General features: G+C 37.5%; 2 protein-coding genes across 12 annotated transcripts in view; one reads left to right on the top strand and one right to left on the bottom strand.

The window, feature by feature from the left end:
- The first annotated feature begins 99 nt into the window (after positions 1 to 99).
- LRRC66 (leucine rich repeat containing 66) lies at positions 100 to 10,870 on the top strand. The gene is made up of 5 exons (XM_014258712.2): positions 100 to 142; positions 359 to 856; positions 3,179 to 3,348; positions 3,873 to 4,203; positions 5,590 to 10,870. The coding sequence occupies exons 2-5, from the start codon at positions 364 to 366 to the stop codon at positions 8,058 to 8,060; spliced, it is 3,465 nt and encodes a 1,154-aa protein (XP_014114187.2). The 5' UTR covers positions 100 to 142; positions 359 to 363; the 3' UTR covers positions 8,061 to 10,870.
- Positions 10,871 to 15,523: 4,653 nt separating this feature from the next.
- DCUN1D4 (defective in cullin neddylation 1 domain containing 4) overlaps positions 15,524 to 18,462 on the bottom strand; it is a 37,756-nt gene continuing 34,817 nt past the window's right edge. For all 11 annotated transcript variants that reach the window (XM_014262931.2, XM_005517719.3, XM_088056316.1 and 8 more), the window contains 3 exons: positions 16,982 to 17,086; positions 16,423 to 16,525; positions 15,524 to 16,312 (listed from right to left, as the gene is read on the bottom strand). In XM_014262931.2, the coding sequence (XP_014118406.2) occupies positions 16,257 to 16,312; positions 16,423 to 16,525; positions 16,982 to 17,086 (264 nt within the window). In that variant the 3' untranslated portion in view covers positions 15,524 to 16,256. The remainder of the gene's footprint in view (positions 16,313 to 16,422; positions 16,526 to 16,981; positions 17,087 to 18,462) is intronic.

Raw genomic sequence — 18,462 nt, 5'->3', positions numbered from 1 at the left:
TCATAGATTGTATGTGGTGGACTTTGCTCAGTGTAACTGTGTGCAGTACCTGAAGCAGAGTTCAAAAGTCTCCACTGTCATTAGAACTCAAGCTCCCAAGAAGTTGTGTTTCTCGACCAAAAGGCTGGAAAAGAAAAAAAAGGTCCTAATTGTTTTTTGGGATAGATGATGGGGAGGGGTGAGATTACCAGTTTATGAATGTTCTTTCTGAAAGTAAGTAAGACTCCAAAACTGAATGTTTAAGGCAGAATGTTGGTAATGCTGTGGTTATTCGGTGTTGATTTTTTTTAATGTCAAAATATTTTTTGTTTATTCTTGTTGTGCTGAATTTAACCATAATTCTACATTTTATACATAGATACTATGGATAACCTTCACTTGCATGTCATAGCTGTGGTCCTTTACTTTAATCTTCCTGGATCAGTGGGAACCAAGTCACAGCGGATTTTTCCAGCTACACATCAACATTCAGAGTGCCGGTGGGATGGGCATTTCTTACTGAATTGCTCTTTTACCAGAATATCTACTATTCCAGAAGATGTATCACAAATAGCAGGAACAGCTGACTTGAGTTACAATAATATTAAAACTTTTGTGTGCTCTGATGGAAGAAATGAAGAGTGGATACTAAAACACCTGAACCTCAGTAACAACTTGATTTCTGAACTCACTTTAACTACTTGTACAAATTTACCCATTTTAGAAACTCTAAACCTCAGTGGTAATGCCATCCACACCCTCACACTGGACATACCTACACCTGCACATGAGTCTAAAAAGTACAGCATTGTTGATCTCCTGCCTGCTTTGAAAGTATTGTCAGTTGAAAGAAATAATCTTAATACAGTTCCAAGAGGTAAGCATTTAAAAAATCTTTAAGGACTTGACTCCCAAGGGGTAGGTTGGCTTTGGATATAATTCATACATCTTACTGAATCCAGAATGTGACTTTCTCATTTTATTATACTTAAGGTGAGGGAAAGTTCCACCGGCAAATACCGAGGCGGAAGTAAATTGGTTGGTTGTTTACTTTAAGTTTTTTTAATAGAGTCTTAGCAACTGTACTGCGTTAACAGCAGTCAAATATAACTTATAATTAAGAGCCCAAGCAGTATTCTTGCTTGTTGTATAGGAAGAGGGAGTAAGGATCTTTAGAACACCAGCTTCCACATCCCAGTCGTGAACCTTAAGGTCAAAAAAATGACAGATCATGAATTTCATACTACCCTTCAGAAGGAAGTCATTGCTCTTAAATAAAACTTGCTGCAGTTTCAGTATTTCAGAGACAGGAAAATACACTTTGATCATTCCAAACAATTTTGCTCTGTTCTATTTAATACTCAATTAGAGTGACACCTTGGTGTAACAGGAGAGGGCTGTAGGGTTTAAGAGATTTTGAGAAAGGCTTTGCTGGTCTACTGAACTATGCTGGACAGCTTAGCCTTTATCCAGGGATGATTCACAATGGCCAACTGCTTTAAATGAAGCAGAAGCTGCCCTATCCTATACAATACATTGAATTTATTGATGTCTGATAACACCATCAGATTCATTTGGGTTTCAAAATACAAGTGATGACAAACAGAAATACCACTTATCCTACCACGTCACACAAAGATATTTGCCCCTACATAGGGTCATGAAAGTTCTGTTTTATTCCTTTTATGCTTTTAAATAAGTCCCTGGCACATTTAATGATTTTGTCTGTATAGACAAGGTATCTACAGTATAGAAAAGCCTACATTATAAAATATATCAATGGAGATTAGATTTGTTTTGATAGATAAATATGACTGCTCATTATAGGATGCCTCCAAGGGTCAGACTGATCAATCTTCTATAAGAGACTCAATTTTTTAAGTTCAAATTGCTGTGCATCATACCACCTTACTTCAAGTTATACTTAAATTGTATATTCATTTAAACAAGTTCAGAAACTTATTCTTATCCAAAACACTTCACTAAAATTCTGAGGTTTAAGCTCTGGAAAGAAAACACAAACTGCATTTCTATAGCAGAGGTTTCCCACTGAGAAACCCATCTGCCAGCTCCCTGCCCCCACACTCCCCCCAGGAGTAAGGTTGCTGCCCACTCCTGCCATACCTGTGTATATTTTTGCACGAACTTAAATTCAGGGAAGTAGTCACAGTATAATTCCTCATGCAGGTGCACTGATGAATTTATGAATTGCCAGAACTTCTGTATGCCTTTCCTATCACCTACCTCTAGTTTTATACTAGAAACGAATCATTCCCTCTGCTTTTCACAGTAAGCCCAAAGATCAATTACTCAGCAATCAACTGCTGGCTCAGAGAAGAGGTTTCTGGTGAACAAGGTGACACCAAGGGCAAAATTTTTAAGTAACTAGTACCTTCTCAACAATGGTGTATGATCAAAAATCACTTTGAAGTGACATTGTGCTGTTGAACACTCAGCATCAGTGGGGATGCAGAGTGTTCACGTGCCTCCCTTTCCACTGGACCTTGCAGGCTGGAGCTTCAGGGGCTGCCTTCACAGCACCTCAAAAAAATGAGGTGCCTCCAGCAGTCAAAAGTCTTCCTTATGTCAGGTGGATTTTATTGTAATTAGGATACACTGAAGAATACACTGTAAGGCTTCATAATTCACAAGCAGATAGGTATAAGCAACAACATGGTTTTGTTTTCATTTGGTTTTACATCCAATGAATACAGTTCAAATAATTCCACATACGAAAAACTCCCATGAAACTGCCCATGCAAATGGATAGGAGATACTATATCACCTTTTGCATCTCTATCTTCTACTTAAATCTGACATATTTAGATCTTGTCAGCTCAATATATTCCACCCTTTTCACACCCCTTTCCTACCTCCAGTTCTCCAGAGAAGCTTGCTCCAAGCACAGAGATCACAGTCAGAATAATTTTGATAGTACAAAGAAATGCTAGTGCTTTTATGATAGTGTCAATTTCTAAGACATTCACTGACTGAATGTTTTAATATGCCAGCTGTTGATGCTATGCAGCTTTCAGAATGGGACAACCCCTAACGAGGAAAGGCATAGCACAAAGGCTGCAGCCACTCATTGCAATAGTGAGGAGCTGAAGGTATTTTGTTGCAAAAAAATTTATAAAGACACTTGATGCAACTGGGAAAACAAGAATATGAAATGCAAAATAGGTTTTTTTCTTCCTAGGACTAGGCCTCCTGCAGTCTTTACAAACTGTCCATATGTCATTCAATGCCATACAACGGATTGACCCAAAGGATTTTCAAAACTGTTCACAGCTGAAGGACATTGACCTGCGACACAACAAGATAACTAAAATTCATCCAGATGCCTTCAGAGATCTCAACAAATTACAGGTTGGAAAGCAATACATCTGTTCCAATATTTTATGTTAATCATTAAAGATACTATTTACCAACTATTCAGCATGATTATATGGTTCTGATTATAATACTAGTGTACAATTAAGAAACTAGAGCAAATGGTGAAAATATTTTTATATATTTGCTTTTTATGTGTAGGAAAACACACACACTAAAATGTACAAGATATAACCATAAATTCAGTTTATGTATGCCACAAACCAACCCATAACTGCCTTAAACACATACATGTCCCTTTCTACCCCCATCCCTTCCATGGCAAGAGCCCTGCAGCTCCCTATTGACAAAAGAGGTAAGTCTATAATGGGAGAATTCTAAGTAGCACAATTTAAACTTTTCATCTACGTTAAAATGCTTCAATCAACATTACCGAAATCCTAACCACATGTATTGTTCACAGAACTACATTAGTGCTTGTACACTAAAACACTGTTGTAAGATGTTGCACTAAGAACTCCATTGTAAGCCTTATCAAATTCTGTATTATTTCCAAATAGGTTGTGGATCTCCGTGAAAATGCTCTGACAATCCCTCTACCACAGATACTAGTCAGTTTAAACTTTTTTCAACTTGATGTGTATTTTTCAAAGAATGCCTGGATATTTAACTGCAGGCTAAATGCTTTTAAACATTTATTTAATTTTGTCTTTGACTCCACAAGGAAAAAATGGAGCCTTTCATATAGTAAGTCTGACAAGAACTCCCACAAACCTCTGCTGTATCTTTCAAGTTTCCATTTAAAATGCAAGGACAATGTTTTGCTCAAAAAGGCCACAGTCCCAATGGGTAACACATCAGTGCTGACCTGTAACTTGGACAACATAAGGGGTATGTACATCAGGCACTCCATCCAAACGCTGCTAAAATCCAAATGAATGCAAAATGATCATATAAATCTGGTTTTAAAAGTGTATTTCTAAAGACATTGTTTAAAAATAACTGAATAACAATTTAACAGGCAAAAATATTTCATTAGAAAGTAGTATTCAGCTTAGAATTATTTGAAAGTTAGGTTTCCTGAGTCATCTTCTTCCTTACGTTAGAGGAAGTGATGCCAAATTATATACAAATAAGTTTCAATAAGTAATGCATTGCAAATGCATTGGTTCATTCTGGGCTGAAACAAAGGACCAAATAGTGGGGTGGAACTTCTGAGGCATGTAGAAAGCCAAGAAGGATGTAATAGTTTCCAATATTCAGTTACAGTGAAATGAAAAGAAGGTTTATTTGCAGGGAAAAAGATTTCCATTTCTTCCAAAAGAGTACAGCTACTGTAGCACACACTTCACTTACATTAAAAATTAATAGATAACATTAAGGGTATAAGCAACAAAACCTATAGAGGCAAGACTTACCACGCAGACAAGACCAAACTTAGAGCAGAAGGTGTATTTGTCATGTGCCGTAAGGAAAAATGGTTTAACTCTAATGGACTAATAGCACTTGGAGGTGGTAAGGCTTTGCCCTAGGAATACTTCATCCCCAAATTAAAATATGCAGGACCTATCAGAAATGCCACCTGCCTTGTCTGTTTACCAGAAAAGTCACAGAAACCTGGATTAAAATCAACACACTGGATTGCAGCAAAACTCATCTTGGAACAAAAGCTGATCCAAAGACAAAGCCAAAAATACGACCTTGAAACCAATTGCTAAAAGCCAACAACCAGCCATGGCCCACACTAGCTCAAGTTTGGAACAATTACTCAGTCTGTACAAATACCCTTGATTTACAGACTTTTTTGCTGCAGTCAGATCAGCAACTACAGGAAAATCACAGTGGTTGAAACACAGAGTTAGGAGGTGATGTTTTATCCCAAAGCTGCACACAGTGACCATGGCCAGGCTGCAGAGCAGCTGGCTGTAGACATGTCTCTTCGACAAGGAAGATGCAGGTGTTTCTAGCACAACCTTGAACTTGCTTAGATTATTTCAGTGACCTCCTCCCTCACATTATGATTTTTCTTGTAAAGCCTGCAATTAAGACCCCACATGTACTGTGTTTTTAGACAGGAGGCAGTAGGGACAGGCTAATATGGTTTAACAGACTTTGTACCATGTAAAATTATTGTGATGGATAAAAGGAAAATGGGGTAAATAATAAACAGTTAAAATTATGAGAGACAGTCCAGAGTATATTCTTAAAAACATCACTGGACCCTGCAAACCAATACTATTTTAAAATAGACTGAGTTTGTATTTTCTTTCATTTCAGGCAATGGAGTCTCTTGGTGGACACCTAAGGGCAGAATTTCAAAAAATCACAGTCTTCCTCATATGACACTGGATGAAATGAATAATTTAGTGATATACAACGCTAAGAAAACTGCTGAAGGATTATATTTGTGTCTTTTTAATACAACAAAAGAGAAATATCTCATTTACAATATAGAGGTGAAAGAAGGAGTTTCAGCATTTTCGTTTAGAAAAGCCAGAGACACTAACACTGTTTTTAGACAGAAAGAAACAGAGCCAAACTTCGCACTGGCCGTCTCCCTCTCTGTGCTCATTACATTTGTTTGTGCTTTTTGTCTGGGTGCTTTTGCTAGACCCTACCTGGAGAGCCTGTGGAGACTCATGCACAGGAACAAAAATTCAGGTTCAGAATGCACGTATTCTAATCAAGCTTTTTCAGATGAAACCTTTGACAGAGAGACTTCTGCAAGCAAGCCAACAAATACACAGTGTAATACATCATTTTGTGATAAGAACTCTTTAAGAAACACACAGATTTTTCCTACACAAACTTCTGTGTATGAAAACGTCACTTGCAGTGGTGTACATTCACCAAATCCCAAAGCAGAGTACCAGAAACAAAGCAATACTAAGATCAACACAAAGAAAATACCAGCATTTTCAAAGGTCCGATCTAGTACTGACAATAATGAAAGTATAAATGTTTATGATACTGGACTATTTTTTGTAAGGACAGATTGCCAGAACAGCAATGAAATAACATCAAACAGCAAAGTAAGAAACAACTCGGGTCTGCTGCAGTCTGAGATCAGAAAAGCTACACCAGATTCTCCAGAAAGAAAAGGTATTGTTTCACATAATGAACACAGGCACACTACAAAATTTATGCACAGAAGGCAAAGCTGTGAAGAACAACTTGGTCTAAATATCAACAGAAATAAACCTAGTGATGTTGGAGATTTTATTTCACCCAGCAGCTCCAGAAGAGATGCAGATATTGAGAATTTTAGCATCTATGAAACAATAGAAAATTCCCCCCTTACAGAGCATTACTGTAAAAGGATACATTCAGATGAAAAAGATGCTTTAGCTGATATATTTGGTGACATTTCCTCAACTGAAGGGTCTCCATTCACAATGAGTGACTGTAGTTCTTTAGCAGACTTTGAACTGGAACAACCTGGTGTTAGTGACAACCTGCCAGTCTGTCAATCATCGCTAGATGAAGCCAATACAGACAGTGGAACTGAGAAGTTCGTAACACCACCAGAGTCTCCAGACATTACTGCTGAACTTCAGCAGATTTGGGAAAATAAAGATAAGAACAGTGCCTATTTTGAAACCGCTATTAATTATAGATCAGATACAACTATGCATGAAACAGCATACCCTTACTCTGATAAATGCAGTGGCCACGTAAGTGTATCAGATTTAGATACAGTTAGTTCTTCAAGTCAAGAAATTCCAAATACATTTGATTATATTACTAATGCAGAGTCAACAGTACAAAACCCTATTTCTGATTCTCTACACAGTCAAAGTACAGATTTTGGTAACACAGTAGTTAAGTTAAAACATATTCCCACATATGACACAGAGAAAACTTCTGAAGAGGATGAACTGCAGCTGTCTTTGCTTCCCAGAGAACCACAGCATTCCCTCAGCTCCAGTCACACAGAACAAAAAGAAAATGCACCAGCAGGAAGTACAGATGAGAATATAGCCAGGAACTCCCCTGAAAAGAATCATGATGAAGCAGACATTACATTAAGAAGAAACATGAGCACATCTGAGGACAATGGCTTTATTTTTGCTCCCATTGATACTGGCTTGAATGAAATTGTAAAAGAACCATCACTGCTGCATTCCAGCAAAGAATCATCTCTTCAACTGCTGCCTGAACAGACAGCTGAAGAACATTTCATGTTTGTTACACAACAAGATGACTTGATACCACAGGAGAAGCAGGCTTGTGGAGATAAAATGCAAGGAGGTTCTGATCAGAAAAATTCTGATGGATTCACAGAATTACCAGATACCAGCAATTGCAGTCTGCCTGAAGAAACACAGTGTTGTAATCCTACTGCAGTTCTGCTGCATCTTCAAAGTTGTGGGAAAACACAGTCAGAATTCACAACAGATGATTGCTTCCAACTGGATCAGAGTGATGAGGATGAATATTCCTTCTCAATCCCGCAATGTTTCTTTAATGAAAGCACACCATACAGTTCATGTTCCTTCCCACAAAAGCCTACAGGAAATACAACCTCTGAAAGCACTGATTCCACCAAGATGAAGGATCACACTACTTTAACAGACCTGGAGAACCATTCTGCAACAACTGTAGAACACGTCCAAAATTCCAGTGAAAATCTCAGTCAAAAAAGTCAGACAAATTCAGGACAGGACCAGTTTTTTGTTAAGAAGAAAAGAGCATTTGATGGATTTGCTAATATTTTGCAAAGCAGGAAAACAAACTCCAATAGTTGAAACACAAAATGGTAATACTAAGCTCCCACAGTGTGTATGTCATTACAGCAGGTGCAAACACTATTCTGTCTTAAAGTGAAATTATTTTTGTTTAGAAGGGTACTTGTAAAAAACACAATAACTTTATAAAAGACTTTATAAAAAGCTACTCCACAATATTAATAAAGCTTTTGCTGAATTATATTTACTTCCTCATTACTGGTAGTTGATACCAATATATCATTTCCCTTGGAATTTGCTTCAGATACTCACTGTTTTGTCTTTTTGTCTAATAAAATAAATGCAACATGGAAATTTACATTATTGCTGTGTTTTCTTATGGGACTCAACCTATGCAGTGAAATAGTACATACTACTGTCTTCTGCTTTTTGAACCAGATTTATGCATTATCTCTGAATTCCCAGTGTTGCAAAGATAAATAAAGTCCAAGCAATATTCAATTACATTTCAAAAATTACTTTTTAACTTGGCAAAAGAGAGAAAACAAGCTTCTGCAGAGAAACAGAATATAATTCAATTCTTGCAGAAACATCATTTATAGAAATGTAGCTATAATGGGACATCACCCAAAGTTTGCAGATGTGGTGACACTGGCAGAGTAATTTAAAAAAAGACAAAGGATCCTATACACACTTGAGAATTTTACTTATGAGGGGAAAATTAAAAGCAGTTCAGAACTGCTATTTTAGAACATTAGCAGCCAAAAGATAGCAAATGTAAGATAAAATTACCTCTGAATATAGCCCAAGACCCTTTCAACTGACTCAGTAACCACTGATGCAGTCCTTGAACGGAAAAGTCATCATGAAAGGGAGCAGATCCAGTTCTGGGAAAATGTGGGAAGCTGGCTACAACTCTGGGAAAACTCTTTCATGAAGACACAATTAACTCCTAAAAACTCCAAACAGAAGGAACACATTTTAATTCCATCACAAGAGGAGCAAGTTCAATGGCACACTACATCACTGAAACTACCTTTAAAGACAAAACTAAGAACAAAGAGCTACTGCCACCTTTCACTAAAGCTCATTATCCACACCAGTTCCTTGTGGCCAAAACTTTAAAAACGCAATGCCTGAAAAAAAGCACCAACTTGCTCTTTTTGATATCTTCAAGTCTTCAAACATCATTAACATCTCTCTTGGCTGTTGCACCTGATAACATGTTAAGAAATCTAGTTGTACAAGGCAAGGCAATTTTGTGAATCATGGGAAAAAAGCACACTCAAGTGCTCTGTTGATATCTCATACACTGAAATGTTTTGCCATTTGCTTATTCAACAGTCCAACAGGATTTCAAAATACATATATTGGAAAATAATTTTCTCTTTTTTTTCTGAATGCTGCAGTGGTGAGGGCAGACTACACCACTTGTGAGAAGCTGCAGGATTTCCACAATTCCCTTTATGCCATAAAGTTGTGGAAAAGTTTCTGTTCTTGTCAAAGTAAATTTGCTCCTTTATAGTGGCACTTCAACATGTGGCAAAGTATTCATTCTACTGTCAAAATATTGTGTTTCATCTCAAACTTATCTTTGTATTTCTGCCTAATCTTGCCACTGTCCTTTGCTACTCATCTCTCCATTCTTATAATCACATCTTCACTCATATCCACTCAGCTGCTTCTCCTTCATATTAATTCATTTCATTAGCAAGTGCTCTTTAATACAAAACCTTTGCATCTTCTGTGACTTCCACATAGTACTCATCATACTCTGCTCCTCCCTATCCACCCCATGTTAACATGCCCTTCTGTATACAATTACAGTCCCACACACACTGACCCCAAAACTGTATCCTCACTTTTCTTTACATTTCATCCATTGCATCTTGTTCACATTAACTGATTTAGCTTATTTGGCCACTGAGAATTTTCTAGGACACATACATTAGGAGGAAGCCCACTGCTGTTACTATACCAGTTGACTGTGGGAAATCAGACAAAGTCACAGAATAAGCTCAATTAAAAAGGCGCCTGAGTGTATGCTGTATGAATTTGTAAATGAATCAGCCAGGAGGATGCTGACAATACTTGACAATGATTGACTTGACAATACAATGGCCTGCCGAGCTCCACAATCAACAGGACACAGAATCCCTCACACAGTGAATCAGGACACGAAAAAATAGAGAAGTTATAAGAGCAGATCAAGAACTTCAAATACAGCAATCGGAATAAAACAAAACTCTCATTTTCAAACACATAATAGCTTGATAATTGAGTTATTTGCTGTAGGTATAAAGCATTTCAATCTTTTCTTAATATGCTGAAGTTTGGGCTGGAAAATAACCCTGAAATATGAGAAGACATACACGTTTAACCTACACATAACCAACAAAAGAAACTTTTTTGGATAGTAGGAGTAAATGTTTCATGGTAGGTAAGACTGTGACTCACCCCCTCTGATAAATACAGATAAGCAACAGCCTACATTCTGAGAACTGGCAAAGCCAATCCCAGCCTTCATCAGAAACATAAATGCAATGAAAAACTTCTTCCGGATGGGTTCTGTATTACAATATTCTAATTGCAATGTAAATACATTCATTTCAAGTATTATTTTAAGTCAAGGTTGGAAGCAGTATCCGGAGGTCACCTAATCCAACGATCCTGATCAAGCAGGGCCACTGAGAGCCAGTTGCCCAGGACCATGTTCAGATGGCTTCTGAGTACCTCTGAGGATAGTCTCAGTAACAGTGCATGGCAACTCTCACAGAAAAAAAGAGCAGTCTCTGATGTCCAGATGTAGCCTCCTGTGTTTCATTTTATACCCACTGCCTCTGGTCCTATCACTGGCTGAAGAGTCTTTGTCCTCTTTACAACCTCCCATCAGATATTTAAATACTTCAGTAAGACTTCCCACAGCACCTTCTCTTCTCCTAAAGGCTAAACAGCTGTAAGCCTTTCCTCATAGGAGAGAAGTTCCCATCCCTTCATTATCTTCACAGCCCTTTACTGGACCCTCTCAAGAATGTCACAATTATCTCTGGTACTGGGAAGCCCAGAACTGGACGCAGTATCAGGTGTGGCCTCACCAGTGCTGTGTACTCAGCCTGCTGGCAATACTTTGAATCAGACCAGGAACCACTCACCTTCTTCATAGCAAGGACTTGTTGCTGGCTCATCTCCAACTTGGTGTCCCACCAGGACCTCCAGTCCCTTTTCTGCCAAGCTGCTTTCCATCTGGGTGGCCCTCAGCGGATACTGGTGTAGCTCCTCCCCAGCTGCAGGACTTTGCACTTCTCCTGGGTGAAGCTCATGTAGCTCTTGTCAGGCCATTTCTCAAACGTGCTGAGGTCCCTCTGGAAGGCAGTACGATCCTCTTGCTTATCATCCCTTACTTCCAGCTCTGTCCTATCAGCAAACTTGCTGAGGAGACACTGTGCCCCATCACCCAGGTCAGTAATGAAGCTGTTGAACAGGACTGCACACAGCTCTGACCCTGCGGGTACAGCGCTAGCTACTGGTCTCCAATTAGACTTTGCTCTGCAGACCACCACTCTCTGGGCCCTAAAATTTCAGTTTTCAGTCCACCTATCTGCTCATCCAGTCCATACATCAACAGCTTTTCAATGAGGAACTTGTGGGTCAAAAGGCTGGACCAAGATGAGTGGGTACACTCATATAACAATTATGCTTCTGTAAAATTTTGTCTTGAGACATTTCTGCTCAAATTGGCTTACTATAGAAAACTTTTGTACTAAAGTAGTTTTACACTGGCACACTCCATTTGAACCATAGCCTTTTTGGATCACGTACCTGTTCCCAACAGTTTTAAATACTGATTTGCTCTACTATTAGAAACAAGGGGTACAAGATCCTACACACAAATTCCCTGCTAATAATTGATAAAGGCTGCCTGCAGATATATGTTCAGATATGAGAATTTCTGAAGCATGAATCACAGAAAAATCTGAAGTCAGTTTCTGAAACCAACACAAATACTGTTTATTTGTGGGATGCCATTTTACAACAACACCATGAAAAGACCTAAAAAAAAAATCAACTGAATTAACTCATGTTAGGTGGCATAACAGTATTTTCATCACATTGTGAGTCACAGGAGTTTAGCACACCTTATTTATGTAATAGCCAAATAACTAAGACATAAAGCATTCACAGTTACACGTTAACTGCTGTTCCTGCAACAGCAGTGTCAATCGGTGCTATTTTGACACACATACACATGCACACACACACACACAGTGGGGGAGCAAGCAAGGATTTCAAAAATAAAAGCAAGTAAACAAAAAAAAAAAGCTGAATTTTGGTCTCATTTACAGAAAACAAACCATTCAGTTTGTGGATGGATTCTATATACTGTTAGAACAATATGAAAAGACAAAATATAAGGCCTAGAAAGAGGTATGTTAGCAGCTATAAATAAAATCAGGGCACAAGCTAACCTTTAAAGCTGCCTATATAAACTCCAAGAGTATCAAACAATTTGTTATACTTATGACTAAGGGTCAACAAATCTGGGAAAACCTTAACACAAGTGAAGTCCATTCATATTGTCCTTCAAAACAGTAACTTGGGAACATTAACCAATAGCAATAAGCTGTAACTAATTTTGATTGTGTGAGCATATTTCTGATGAAATACACGTGTTTTTAGCTAAATGGGAGAAGCCACAACAGAATTAGAAATGGCTACACAAAGATAACCTAAGTATTTATTGTAGCTTAAAGACAACCTTAAAGAGGTTTTAACTGAAAACTCAAGTACATAAATAATTTCAGTAACTTCTATATTCTTCACCTTGCTTTCTTTTGAAAAGATAAAAAGTGAAGAAACAACAGTAATGGAGAATTATATTAATACTTTAAATACTTAGTATCACTTTGCTTTAGAAGGATATTGAATTCATGGACTGTTTTGGTTACTAATATTAATAGAATATTAATTCAGGTTGAAAAGATCTTTAAGACTATTAAGTCCAAAAAGCTCCAAATTTTTGTCATCTATCAAAGAACATCAACTGCTGTAGTCTGGACACTGTTTTCCTTTCACTAACTGTCTTTCCAATTTATATCTCCCAAATACCAAAAATGAATTGTAAATTGATCATCAAGTTTCTGCTAGAAGTTCAAAAACAGTACACCAGAAACATTAGCACAAGACCCATGACACTTTTTCAGGAATGACTTCTCAGTGTCTTGTCCCACAAAACAGCATATTTTGTATATTACTTCTCAGAAGGGTGGGGAGCCCACAATCAAACAAAAAAGAAAATTACATCAGCTATTTAATGGCATAATAAACAAAAAAGGCAAATGCCACACTTGTACTAAATACAAGATTAACTGAGGAGGTTAGTTAAGTTTCCACAACTATTAAAAGTTTCTCCAATATACAGGAGCAGGCAATGTTAGGATCTCCTGCTTATCAGCATATATAGCAAAACCAGCAGGATGGATATGTGTGATCAAATCACACAGGTCCGTTTTAGTCATTTGTTCACTATAAATGTCAGTAAAGCCGTCTCTACTAGCTGTAATTGAATCTGTGGTTTACTTTAGGAAGATGCATGTTTATAAACCTGCTGATGGCTACAGATTCATACTGTTTCATATGGAATAAAAATTTGCAGTATCTCATTCATTTCCAAACACATTCTTCCTTTCCACCACTCCTGATTTTTACCCAAAAAGAAAAAACTTGAAAGAACAAGTTTGTTTGCTTACACCGCCAAGTACTTTCTGAGGTTTCTTTCCCCGTTTCTTTGCTTTTAATTAATTTTTTTATTCTGATAAACATTTGCAAAACTGCCAAGACCTGGCTGAACCGATTTCTGTCAACCCTGTTGTATGAAAGCTATACCTGTAACAGTAATAGATTAAAAGTGTCTTTGGCTCTTGCTTCCATTATTGGAAACTCAGTTATTTGTGACATATAAAACCTTTTATACAAACTTGTATTTGTTGCAGGATTCACACCAATTTGTGCTGAACAGTCTCCTAGAGGCAACAGCTAGCTTAATGTTTCAAGAACAACTACACCTATTTCACTTAAAATCTTGGCAATCACAATTTGGCCTAATGTTAAAAGTTATATTGCTTCTAAGTTCATTCTTTGAAGAACTAAACCAGCAGCTCCACTGGTATTCCATTACAGTAATACTATTGTAATATACACATTTACATCAGAAGTCTTAATAAAAGGTGTGTTTTCTTAAGAGGCTTATTGTAAACATTAAATATCACACTCCACTCAATTAATTTCTTGTGCAAACTGGCATCAAACATGGAATTAAGGTTATGTACAGTAGTACATGAGAAAGCACTGACTGTGTAAGTTTTACCACTACTAATTTTATAAAGCGCTATTTAGTGTTACAGAAACCCAAATGTAGCTATTTCACAGGACAGGTAGTATTTTCTTCTTAGCATCATGGAATTCTATGTTTTGTATATGCATGTATATTGTATATTTACGTATATACAAATATACACAAACAGACACACAGTTTTTGTCTTTGGCAGCTGAGCTTGAAAAACAAAAACCAACAACAACAACCAGATCTGAACACAACTGACCACTTGTAGCACCACAATTACAACCTCCTGGCCCAGGGCAGCAAACTAATGTGCTTTTGCTAAACTAGGCTTAATCCTGAAATGGGTCAAGTCAATGGCAGCTGTTCCTACCTTGATGGCAAGGATAGACCCTTCATCACAGAAGAAAATTTTCAACATAAAACTTTTTCCTCTTGTTGCTCAGGATCGCATTCTAGGGAAGTAACAAAACTGCCAATACCTCGTAAAATATTTCTACAGAAAAATAATGTTATTTGTTGTTCCAAAATACCCACTGGCCCTTTGTCATTAAATGCTCCATGAATTGATAACATCTCAATAAATCCTTGGGGATCAAAGTTTAATAGCACCGGATACTTTAAGGACCTATTTATAAATAGCAACTCTAACATTACTTCATAAAGAAGGGTAAGGCAAAGACAACATGACAAAATTACAGAACTTCAACATTATTCCATTCACTCATTTTTTCCCAAAATAATCACTAGAACCATCCCATACATATAAAGAGATGAGCAAAACAGGAAGTGGTCCCTACTAAAAAGTACTGTCATTTAATGCTGGTGTCTTCCATGCCCATTGCCTGCAATGGACATTCTGCCAGGAAACTTTAATCCCCAACAGGAAAGAAAAAGTACTACTTTGACTATTCAATATCGTGTTTTTTCCAATATCATATTTTTCAGTACTTAGAAACATGAAGCTGGATGCCCTTGGAAAGACTAGTGTTACATACAAAAAAAAAAAAACCCAAAACCTTTATTATGTCTGTGCTAGGGGTTAGCACACTTCATTCCTCAAACCACTAATTTCAGCTAGAACTTTCAATGTCATTGGGTCACTACATCACAACATAGATCAAACATTCTCGGTACAACAAAAATTAAAAGGAGTATGCCAATGGCAATTTAAAAAAGTCTAAAACCCATTTTTAAAAGGTATTTTAATTTGTTCATTTTTACCTGTAATGACTACCACAGTTTTAACATTAAAAAGTCAGTACTTTTTTCTTTGAATGGAAATCATCTGTGGCATGTACAACTATTACAGCATTTAAATATTTATATGTATACATATTTTTAAGACACCAGTGTTTCATTCCTATAAAGCATTAGGTCAGGTTTGGCGAATTCTGGTGAAGGAAATCACAGCATGTCTTCTCAGAAATTGGCATCTCAAAAGTAACATTGAAACTGTAAATAGTTCTTCACATAACTATGTCCAGAAAGGCTGAAATGCTACATTAGAGACAAAAAGAAAAAATAACTAAAGTTTCAACAGACATGTAAGTGATGATTAGAAATATGCCACGAGATTATTTTTACAATACATTTCTGCAGAAATAATTCCTAGGTGAAGCCTTTTTTTATACACATATACAAAATTTAGACAGCAATATACACATAATCACAGTGAAGACTCTGGCAAGTTCACCAATTCGTAGTGTAAATACAAAATGCAAAGCAGCCTTCAAAGAGAACAATGCTAAACAGCAAGCATAGCTAGCTTGTTAAATAGCAAACATCGAAAGTTCCCTGCCAAAGGGATGCAGTGCAAGAAAAGCAGCATGCACTTTGATACAAATAGCAGTTTATGGCTAATGGTTGACATAACTGTGGTAACAGTGACTCTTGAGTGGCTGTGCATAGTTAAACTCCTATGTCATCTGTTTTCCTTTATACCATTCCACAAACTCATCCAACAATACTGGCCCTGTAGAGAGATCAAATAACTGTATTTTACAAAATTTTGTAAAAGGATACTGAATGATTAAGCTCAGAGAAATAAATTAGTTTAGATCATCAACATATGGTAATACTTACAGGCTCCATCTTCATCATAGTTACTGAGGTCAAGGTTAATTGTTCTGCTGAATTCAAGAACGTTACACCATTGGTCCTTATTGATAACTTTGTATTTTGATTGCTGCTTGAGGCAAGAAACAGAAATTACTGACATGTATTTTCAACTGTCTCAAACTCAGATTTTCTTACAGAAAATTTAAACTTTGTGATGCATTATTGTTTTAATGTATACGTGCCATCTAAAAGTATAAAAGATTAAACCAGCAGGTATTTAAACTAGTGTTGAAACATGCTTTTGATTAAGATATCTTTTACAGGAAAACATGCAGCAAGAAAATAAAGTCCAAAAGCAAAAAAAATAACATTCTATAGTTTGTTCTGTGTTACACAAATCTTAACACCATAGGAATTTAGGAAAAAGGAAGCAAGGAAAGACAACCAGTTGCATGTGCTACTTTGGTGGTTACTATTTCCTAAATCAGAACACAGCATTCACAGCTGCTCATTCTACATTGAGTTAAAAGGCGTAAGAGAAGACAGATTAAAAAACCCCATCGTTCTGTTTCCAATTCCATACCTCTAGAAACTGATGAAATACTGGAAAAAGGGACCACGCTTTTCCTAAAAGAAGGCCCAACATGCACTTGGCAGTATTGATATCTAGGCTGCGCTGGTCCTTTTCCTGCATGAAAAGGTCAAAAAGGAAAACAAAGCATGAATTCACCTCCCTCACACCTCACCCATGGACAAAATAAATCAACAAATAAATAAGATATATAGCAGTATCTTACAGTGTTTTTTTAATAAACACAACTTGCCAGTAAAATTTCTTTCCTTAGAGGTAACAGGTTGTTTTACAGAGATGTTGCCTTCTATAGATGTTCCCAATAAGACATCACTTTTATGGCAGATGAGGCCTAAGGTCATTTCTGACTTCATAACTCCCTAGCAAGCAATGGCCAGCGGATCCCCAGCCACGTTTGCACAGATCCCCTGCACAGCCACACTTCTCAGAGTAGTGGTGCTGTACCCACTTCCTGCTCTATCATTACAACTACCTGGACTGTCAATAGACACTCATTGCTACCTGACACCTCCTTCACTACACGGAGAGCGAGCCATGCGAGGGTCTTTGTTCTGTTGTTCTAACTGACCACGTGAAATTCAGATTAAATTATCAAATGAGCAGGCAGAACATAATACACCAGCACATTTAGACTCCTCTCTGGACTGTCCAGTTTTAGTTCACTGTAACAACAGTATATTTAAGCTTAAGGGCTGACGTTTTTGTTGTCTCTGCTAAGTAAAAGCAGCAGCATCTGTACCCAGCAGGTTTGTTAATCAGTGGCAAATATTTAGTAACATAAACTCTGCACATCTCAAAGTAACATGTATGTGTATGGTTCCATTTTGTTAAGTAGTTTACTCACCTACCTTTGTTAACACTAAATTAAACCAATTTTATTGAGAGATGAGATAAACCTGCACACTTTTATGCCTTGATTATGGCACTGAGTTATAAATTTACAAGCCAATGAAATCACAAAAAAATCAATTTCCATATTAGCCAATGTAGATCTTGTTCTCTGTATGTATTCATGACAGCAGACTGCAAAATCTAAATTAAGGAAAGACAGAGTATTGCATAATCATGGAATGGGTAAGTGGAAGGGACCACAGTGGGTCATCAGGTCCAACCCCATTGCTAGGCAGGGTCACCCTAGAGCACGTGGCACAGGATTGCACCCAAGTGGTACCTGAATATCTTCTATGAGGGATATTCCACAACCTCTCTGGGCATTCTGTTCCAGTGTCTGTGGTCACCTCCACAGCTATTCTACCCCATATTCAGGTGGAATTTCCTGTGCATCACCTTCTGCTCACTGCCTCTTGTCCTACTGCTTGGCACCACTGAGAAAAGCCTGGATCCATTCTCTGACACCCTCCCTGCAAATAATGATAGACACTGGTACACTCCTATCCTTTAACCAACCTCACTGCCCTCCACTGGACCTGCTCCAGGAGCCCCATGTCTCTCTTGCCCTGAGGAGCCCAGAA

The sequence above is a fragment of the Pseudopodoces humilis genome, chromosome 6 (assembly GCF_049639895.1).
Source record: "Pseudopodoces humilis isolate 2021_Gansu_Grassland_sample_001 chromosome 6, ASM4963989v1, whole genome shotgun sequence".
Lineage (NCBI taxonomy): Eukaryota > Metazoa > Chordata > Aves > Passeriformes > Paridae > Pseudopodoces > Pseudopodoces humilis.
The sequence above is the reverse complement of the archived record's forward strand: the minus strand, read 5'-3'. Positions and strand labels throughout refer to the sequence as shown.

Excerpts from the sequence above, each read along its gene's own strand:
- LRRC66 (XM_014258712.2), top strand. The coding sequence starts at position 364 with ATGGATAACCTTCACTTGCATGTCATAGCTGTGGTCCTTTACTTTAAT. Across the intron at positions 857-3,178 it reads TCTTAATACAGTTCCAAGAG|GACTAGGCCTCCTGCAGTCT; the intron begins GTAAGCATTTAA and ends TTTTCTTCCTAG. Across the intron at positions 3,349-3,872 it reads GAGATCTCAACAAATTACAG|GTTGTGGATCTCCGTGAAAA; the intron begins GTTGGAAAGCAA and ends ATTTCCAAATAG.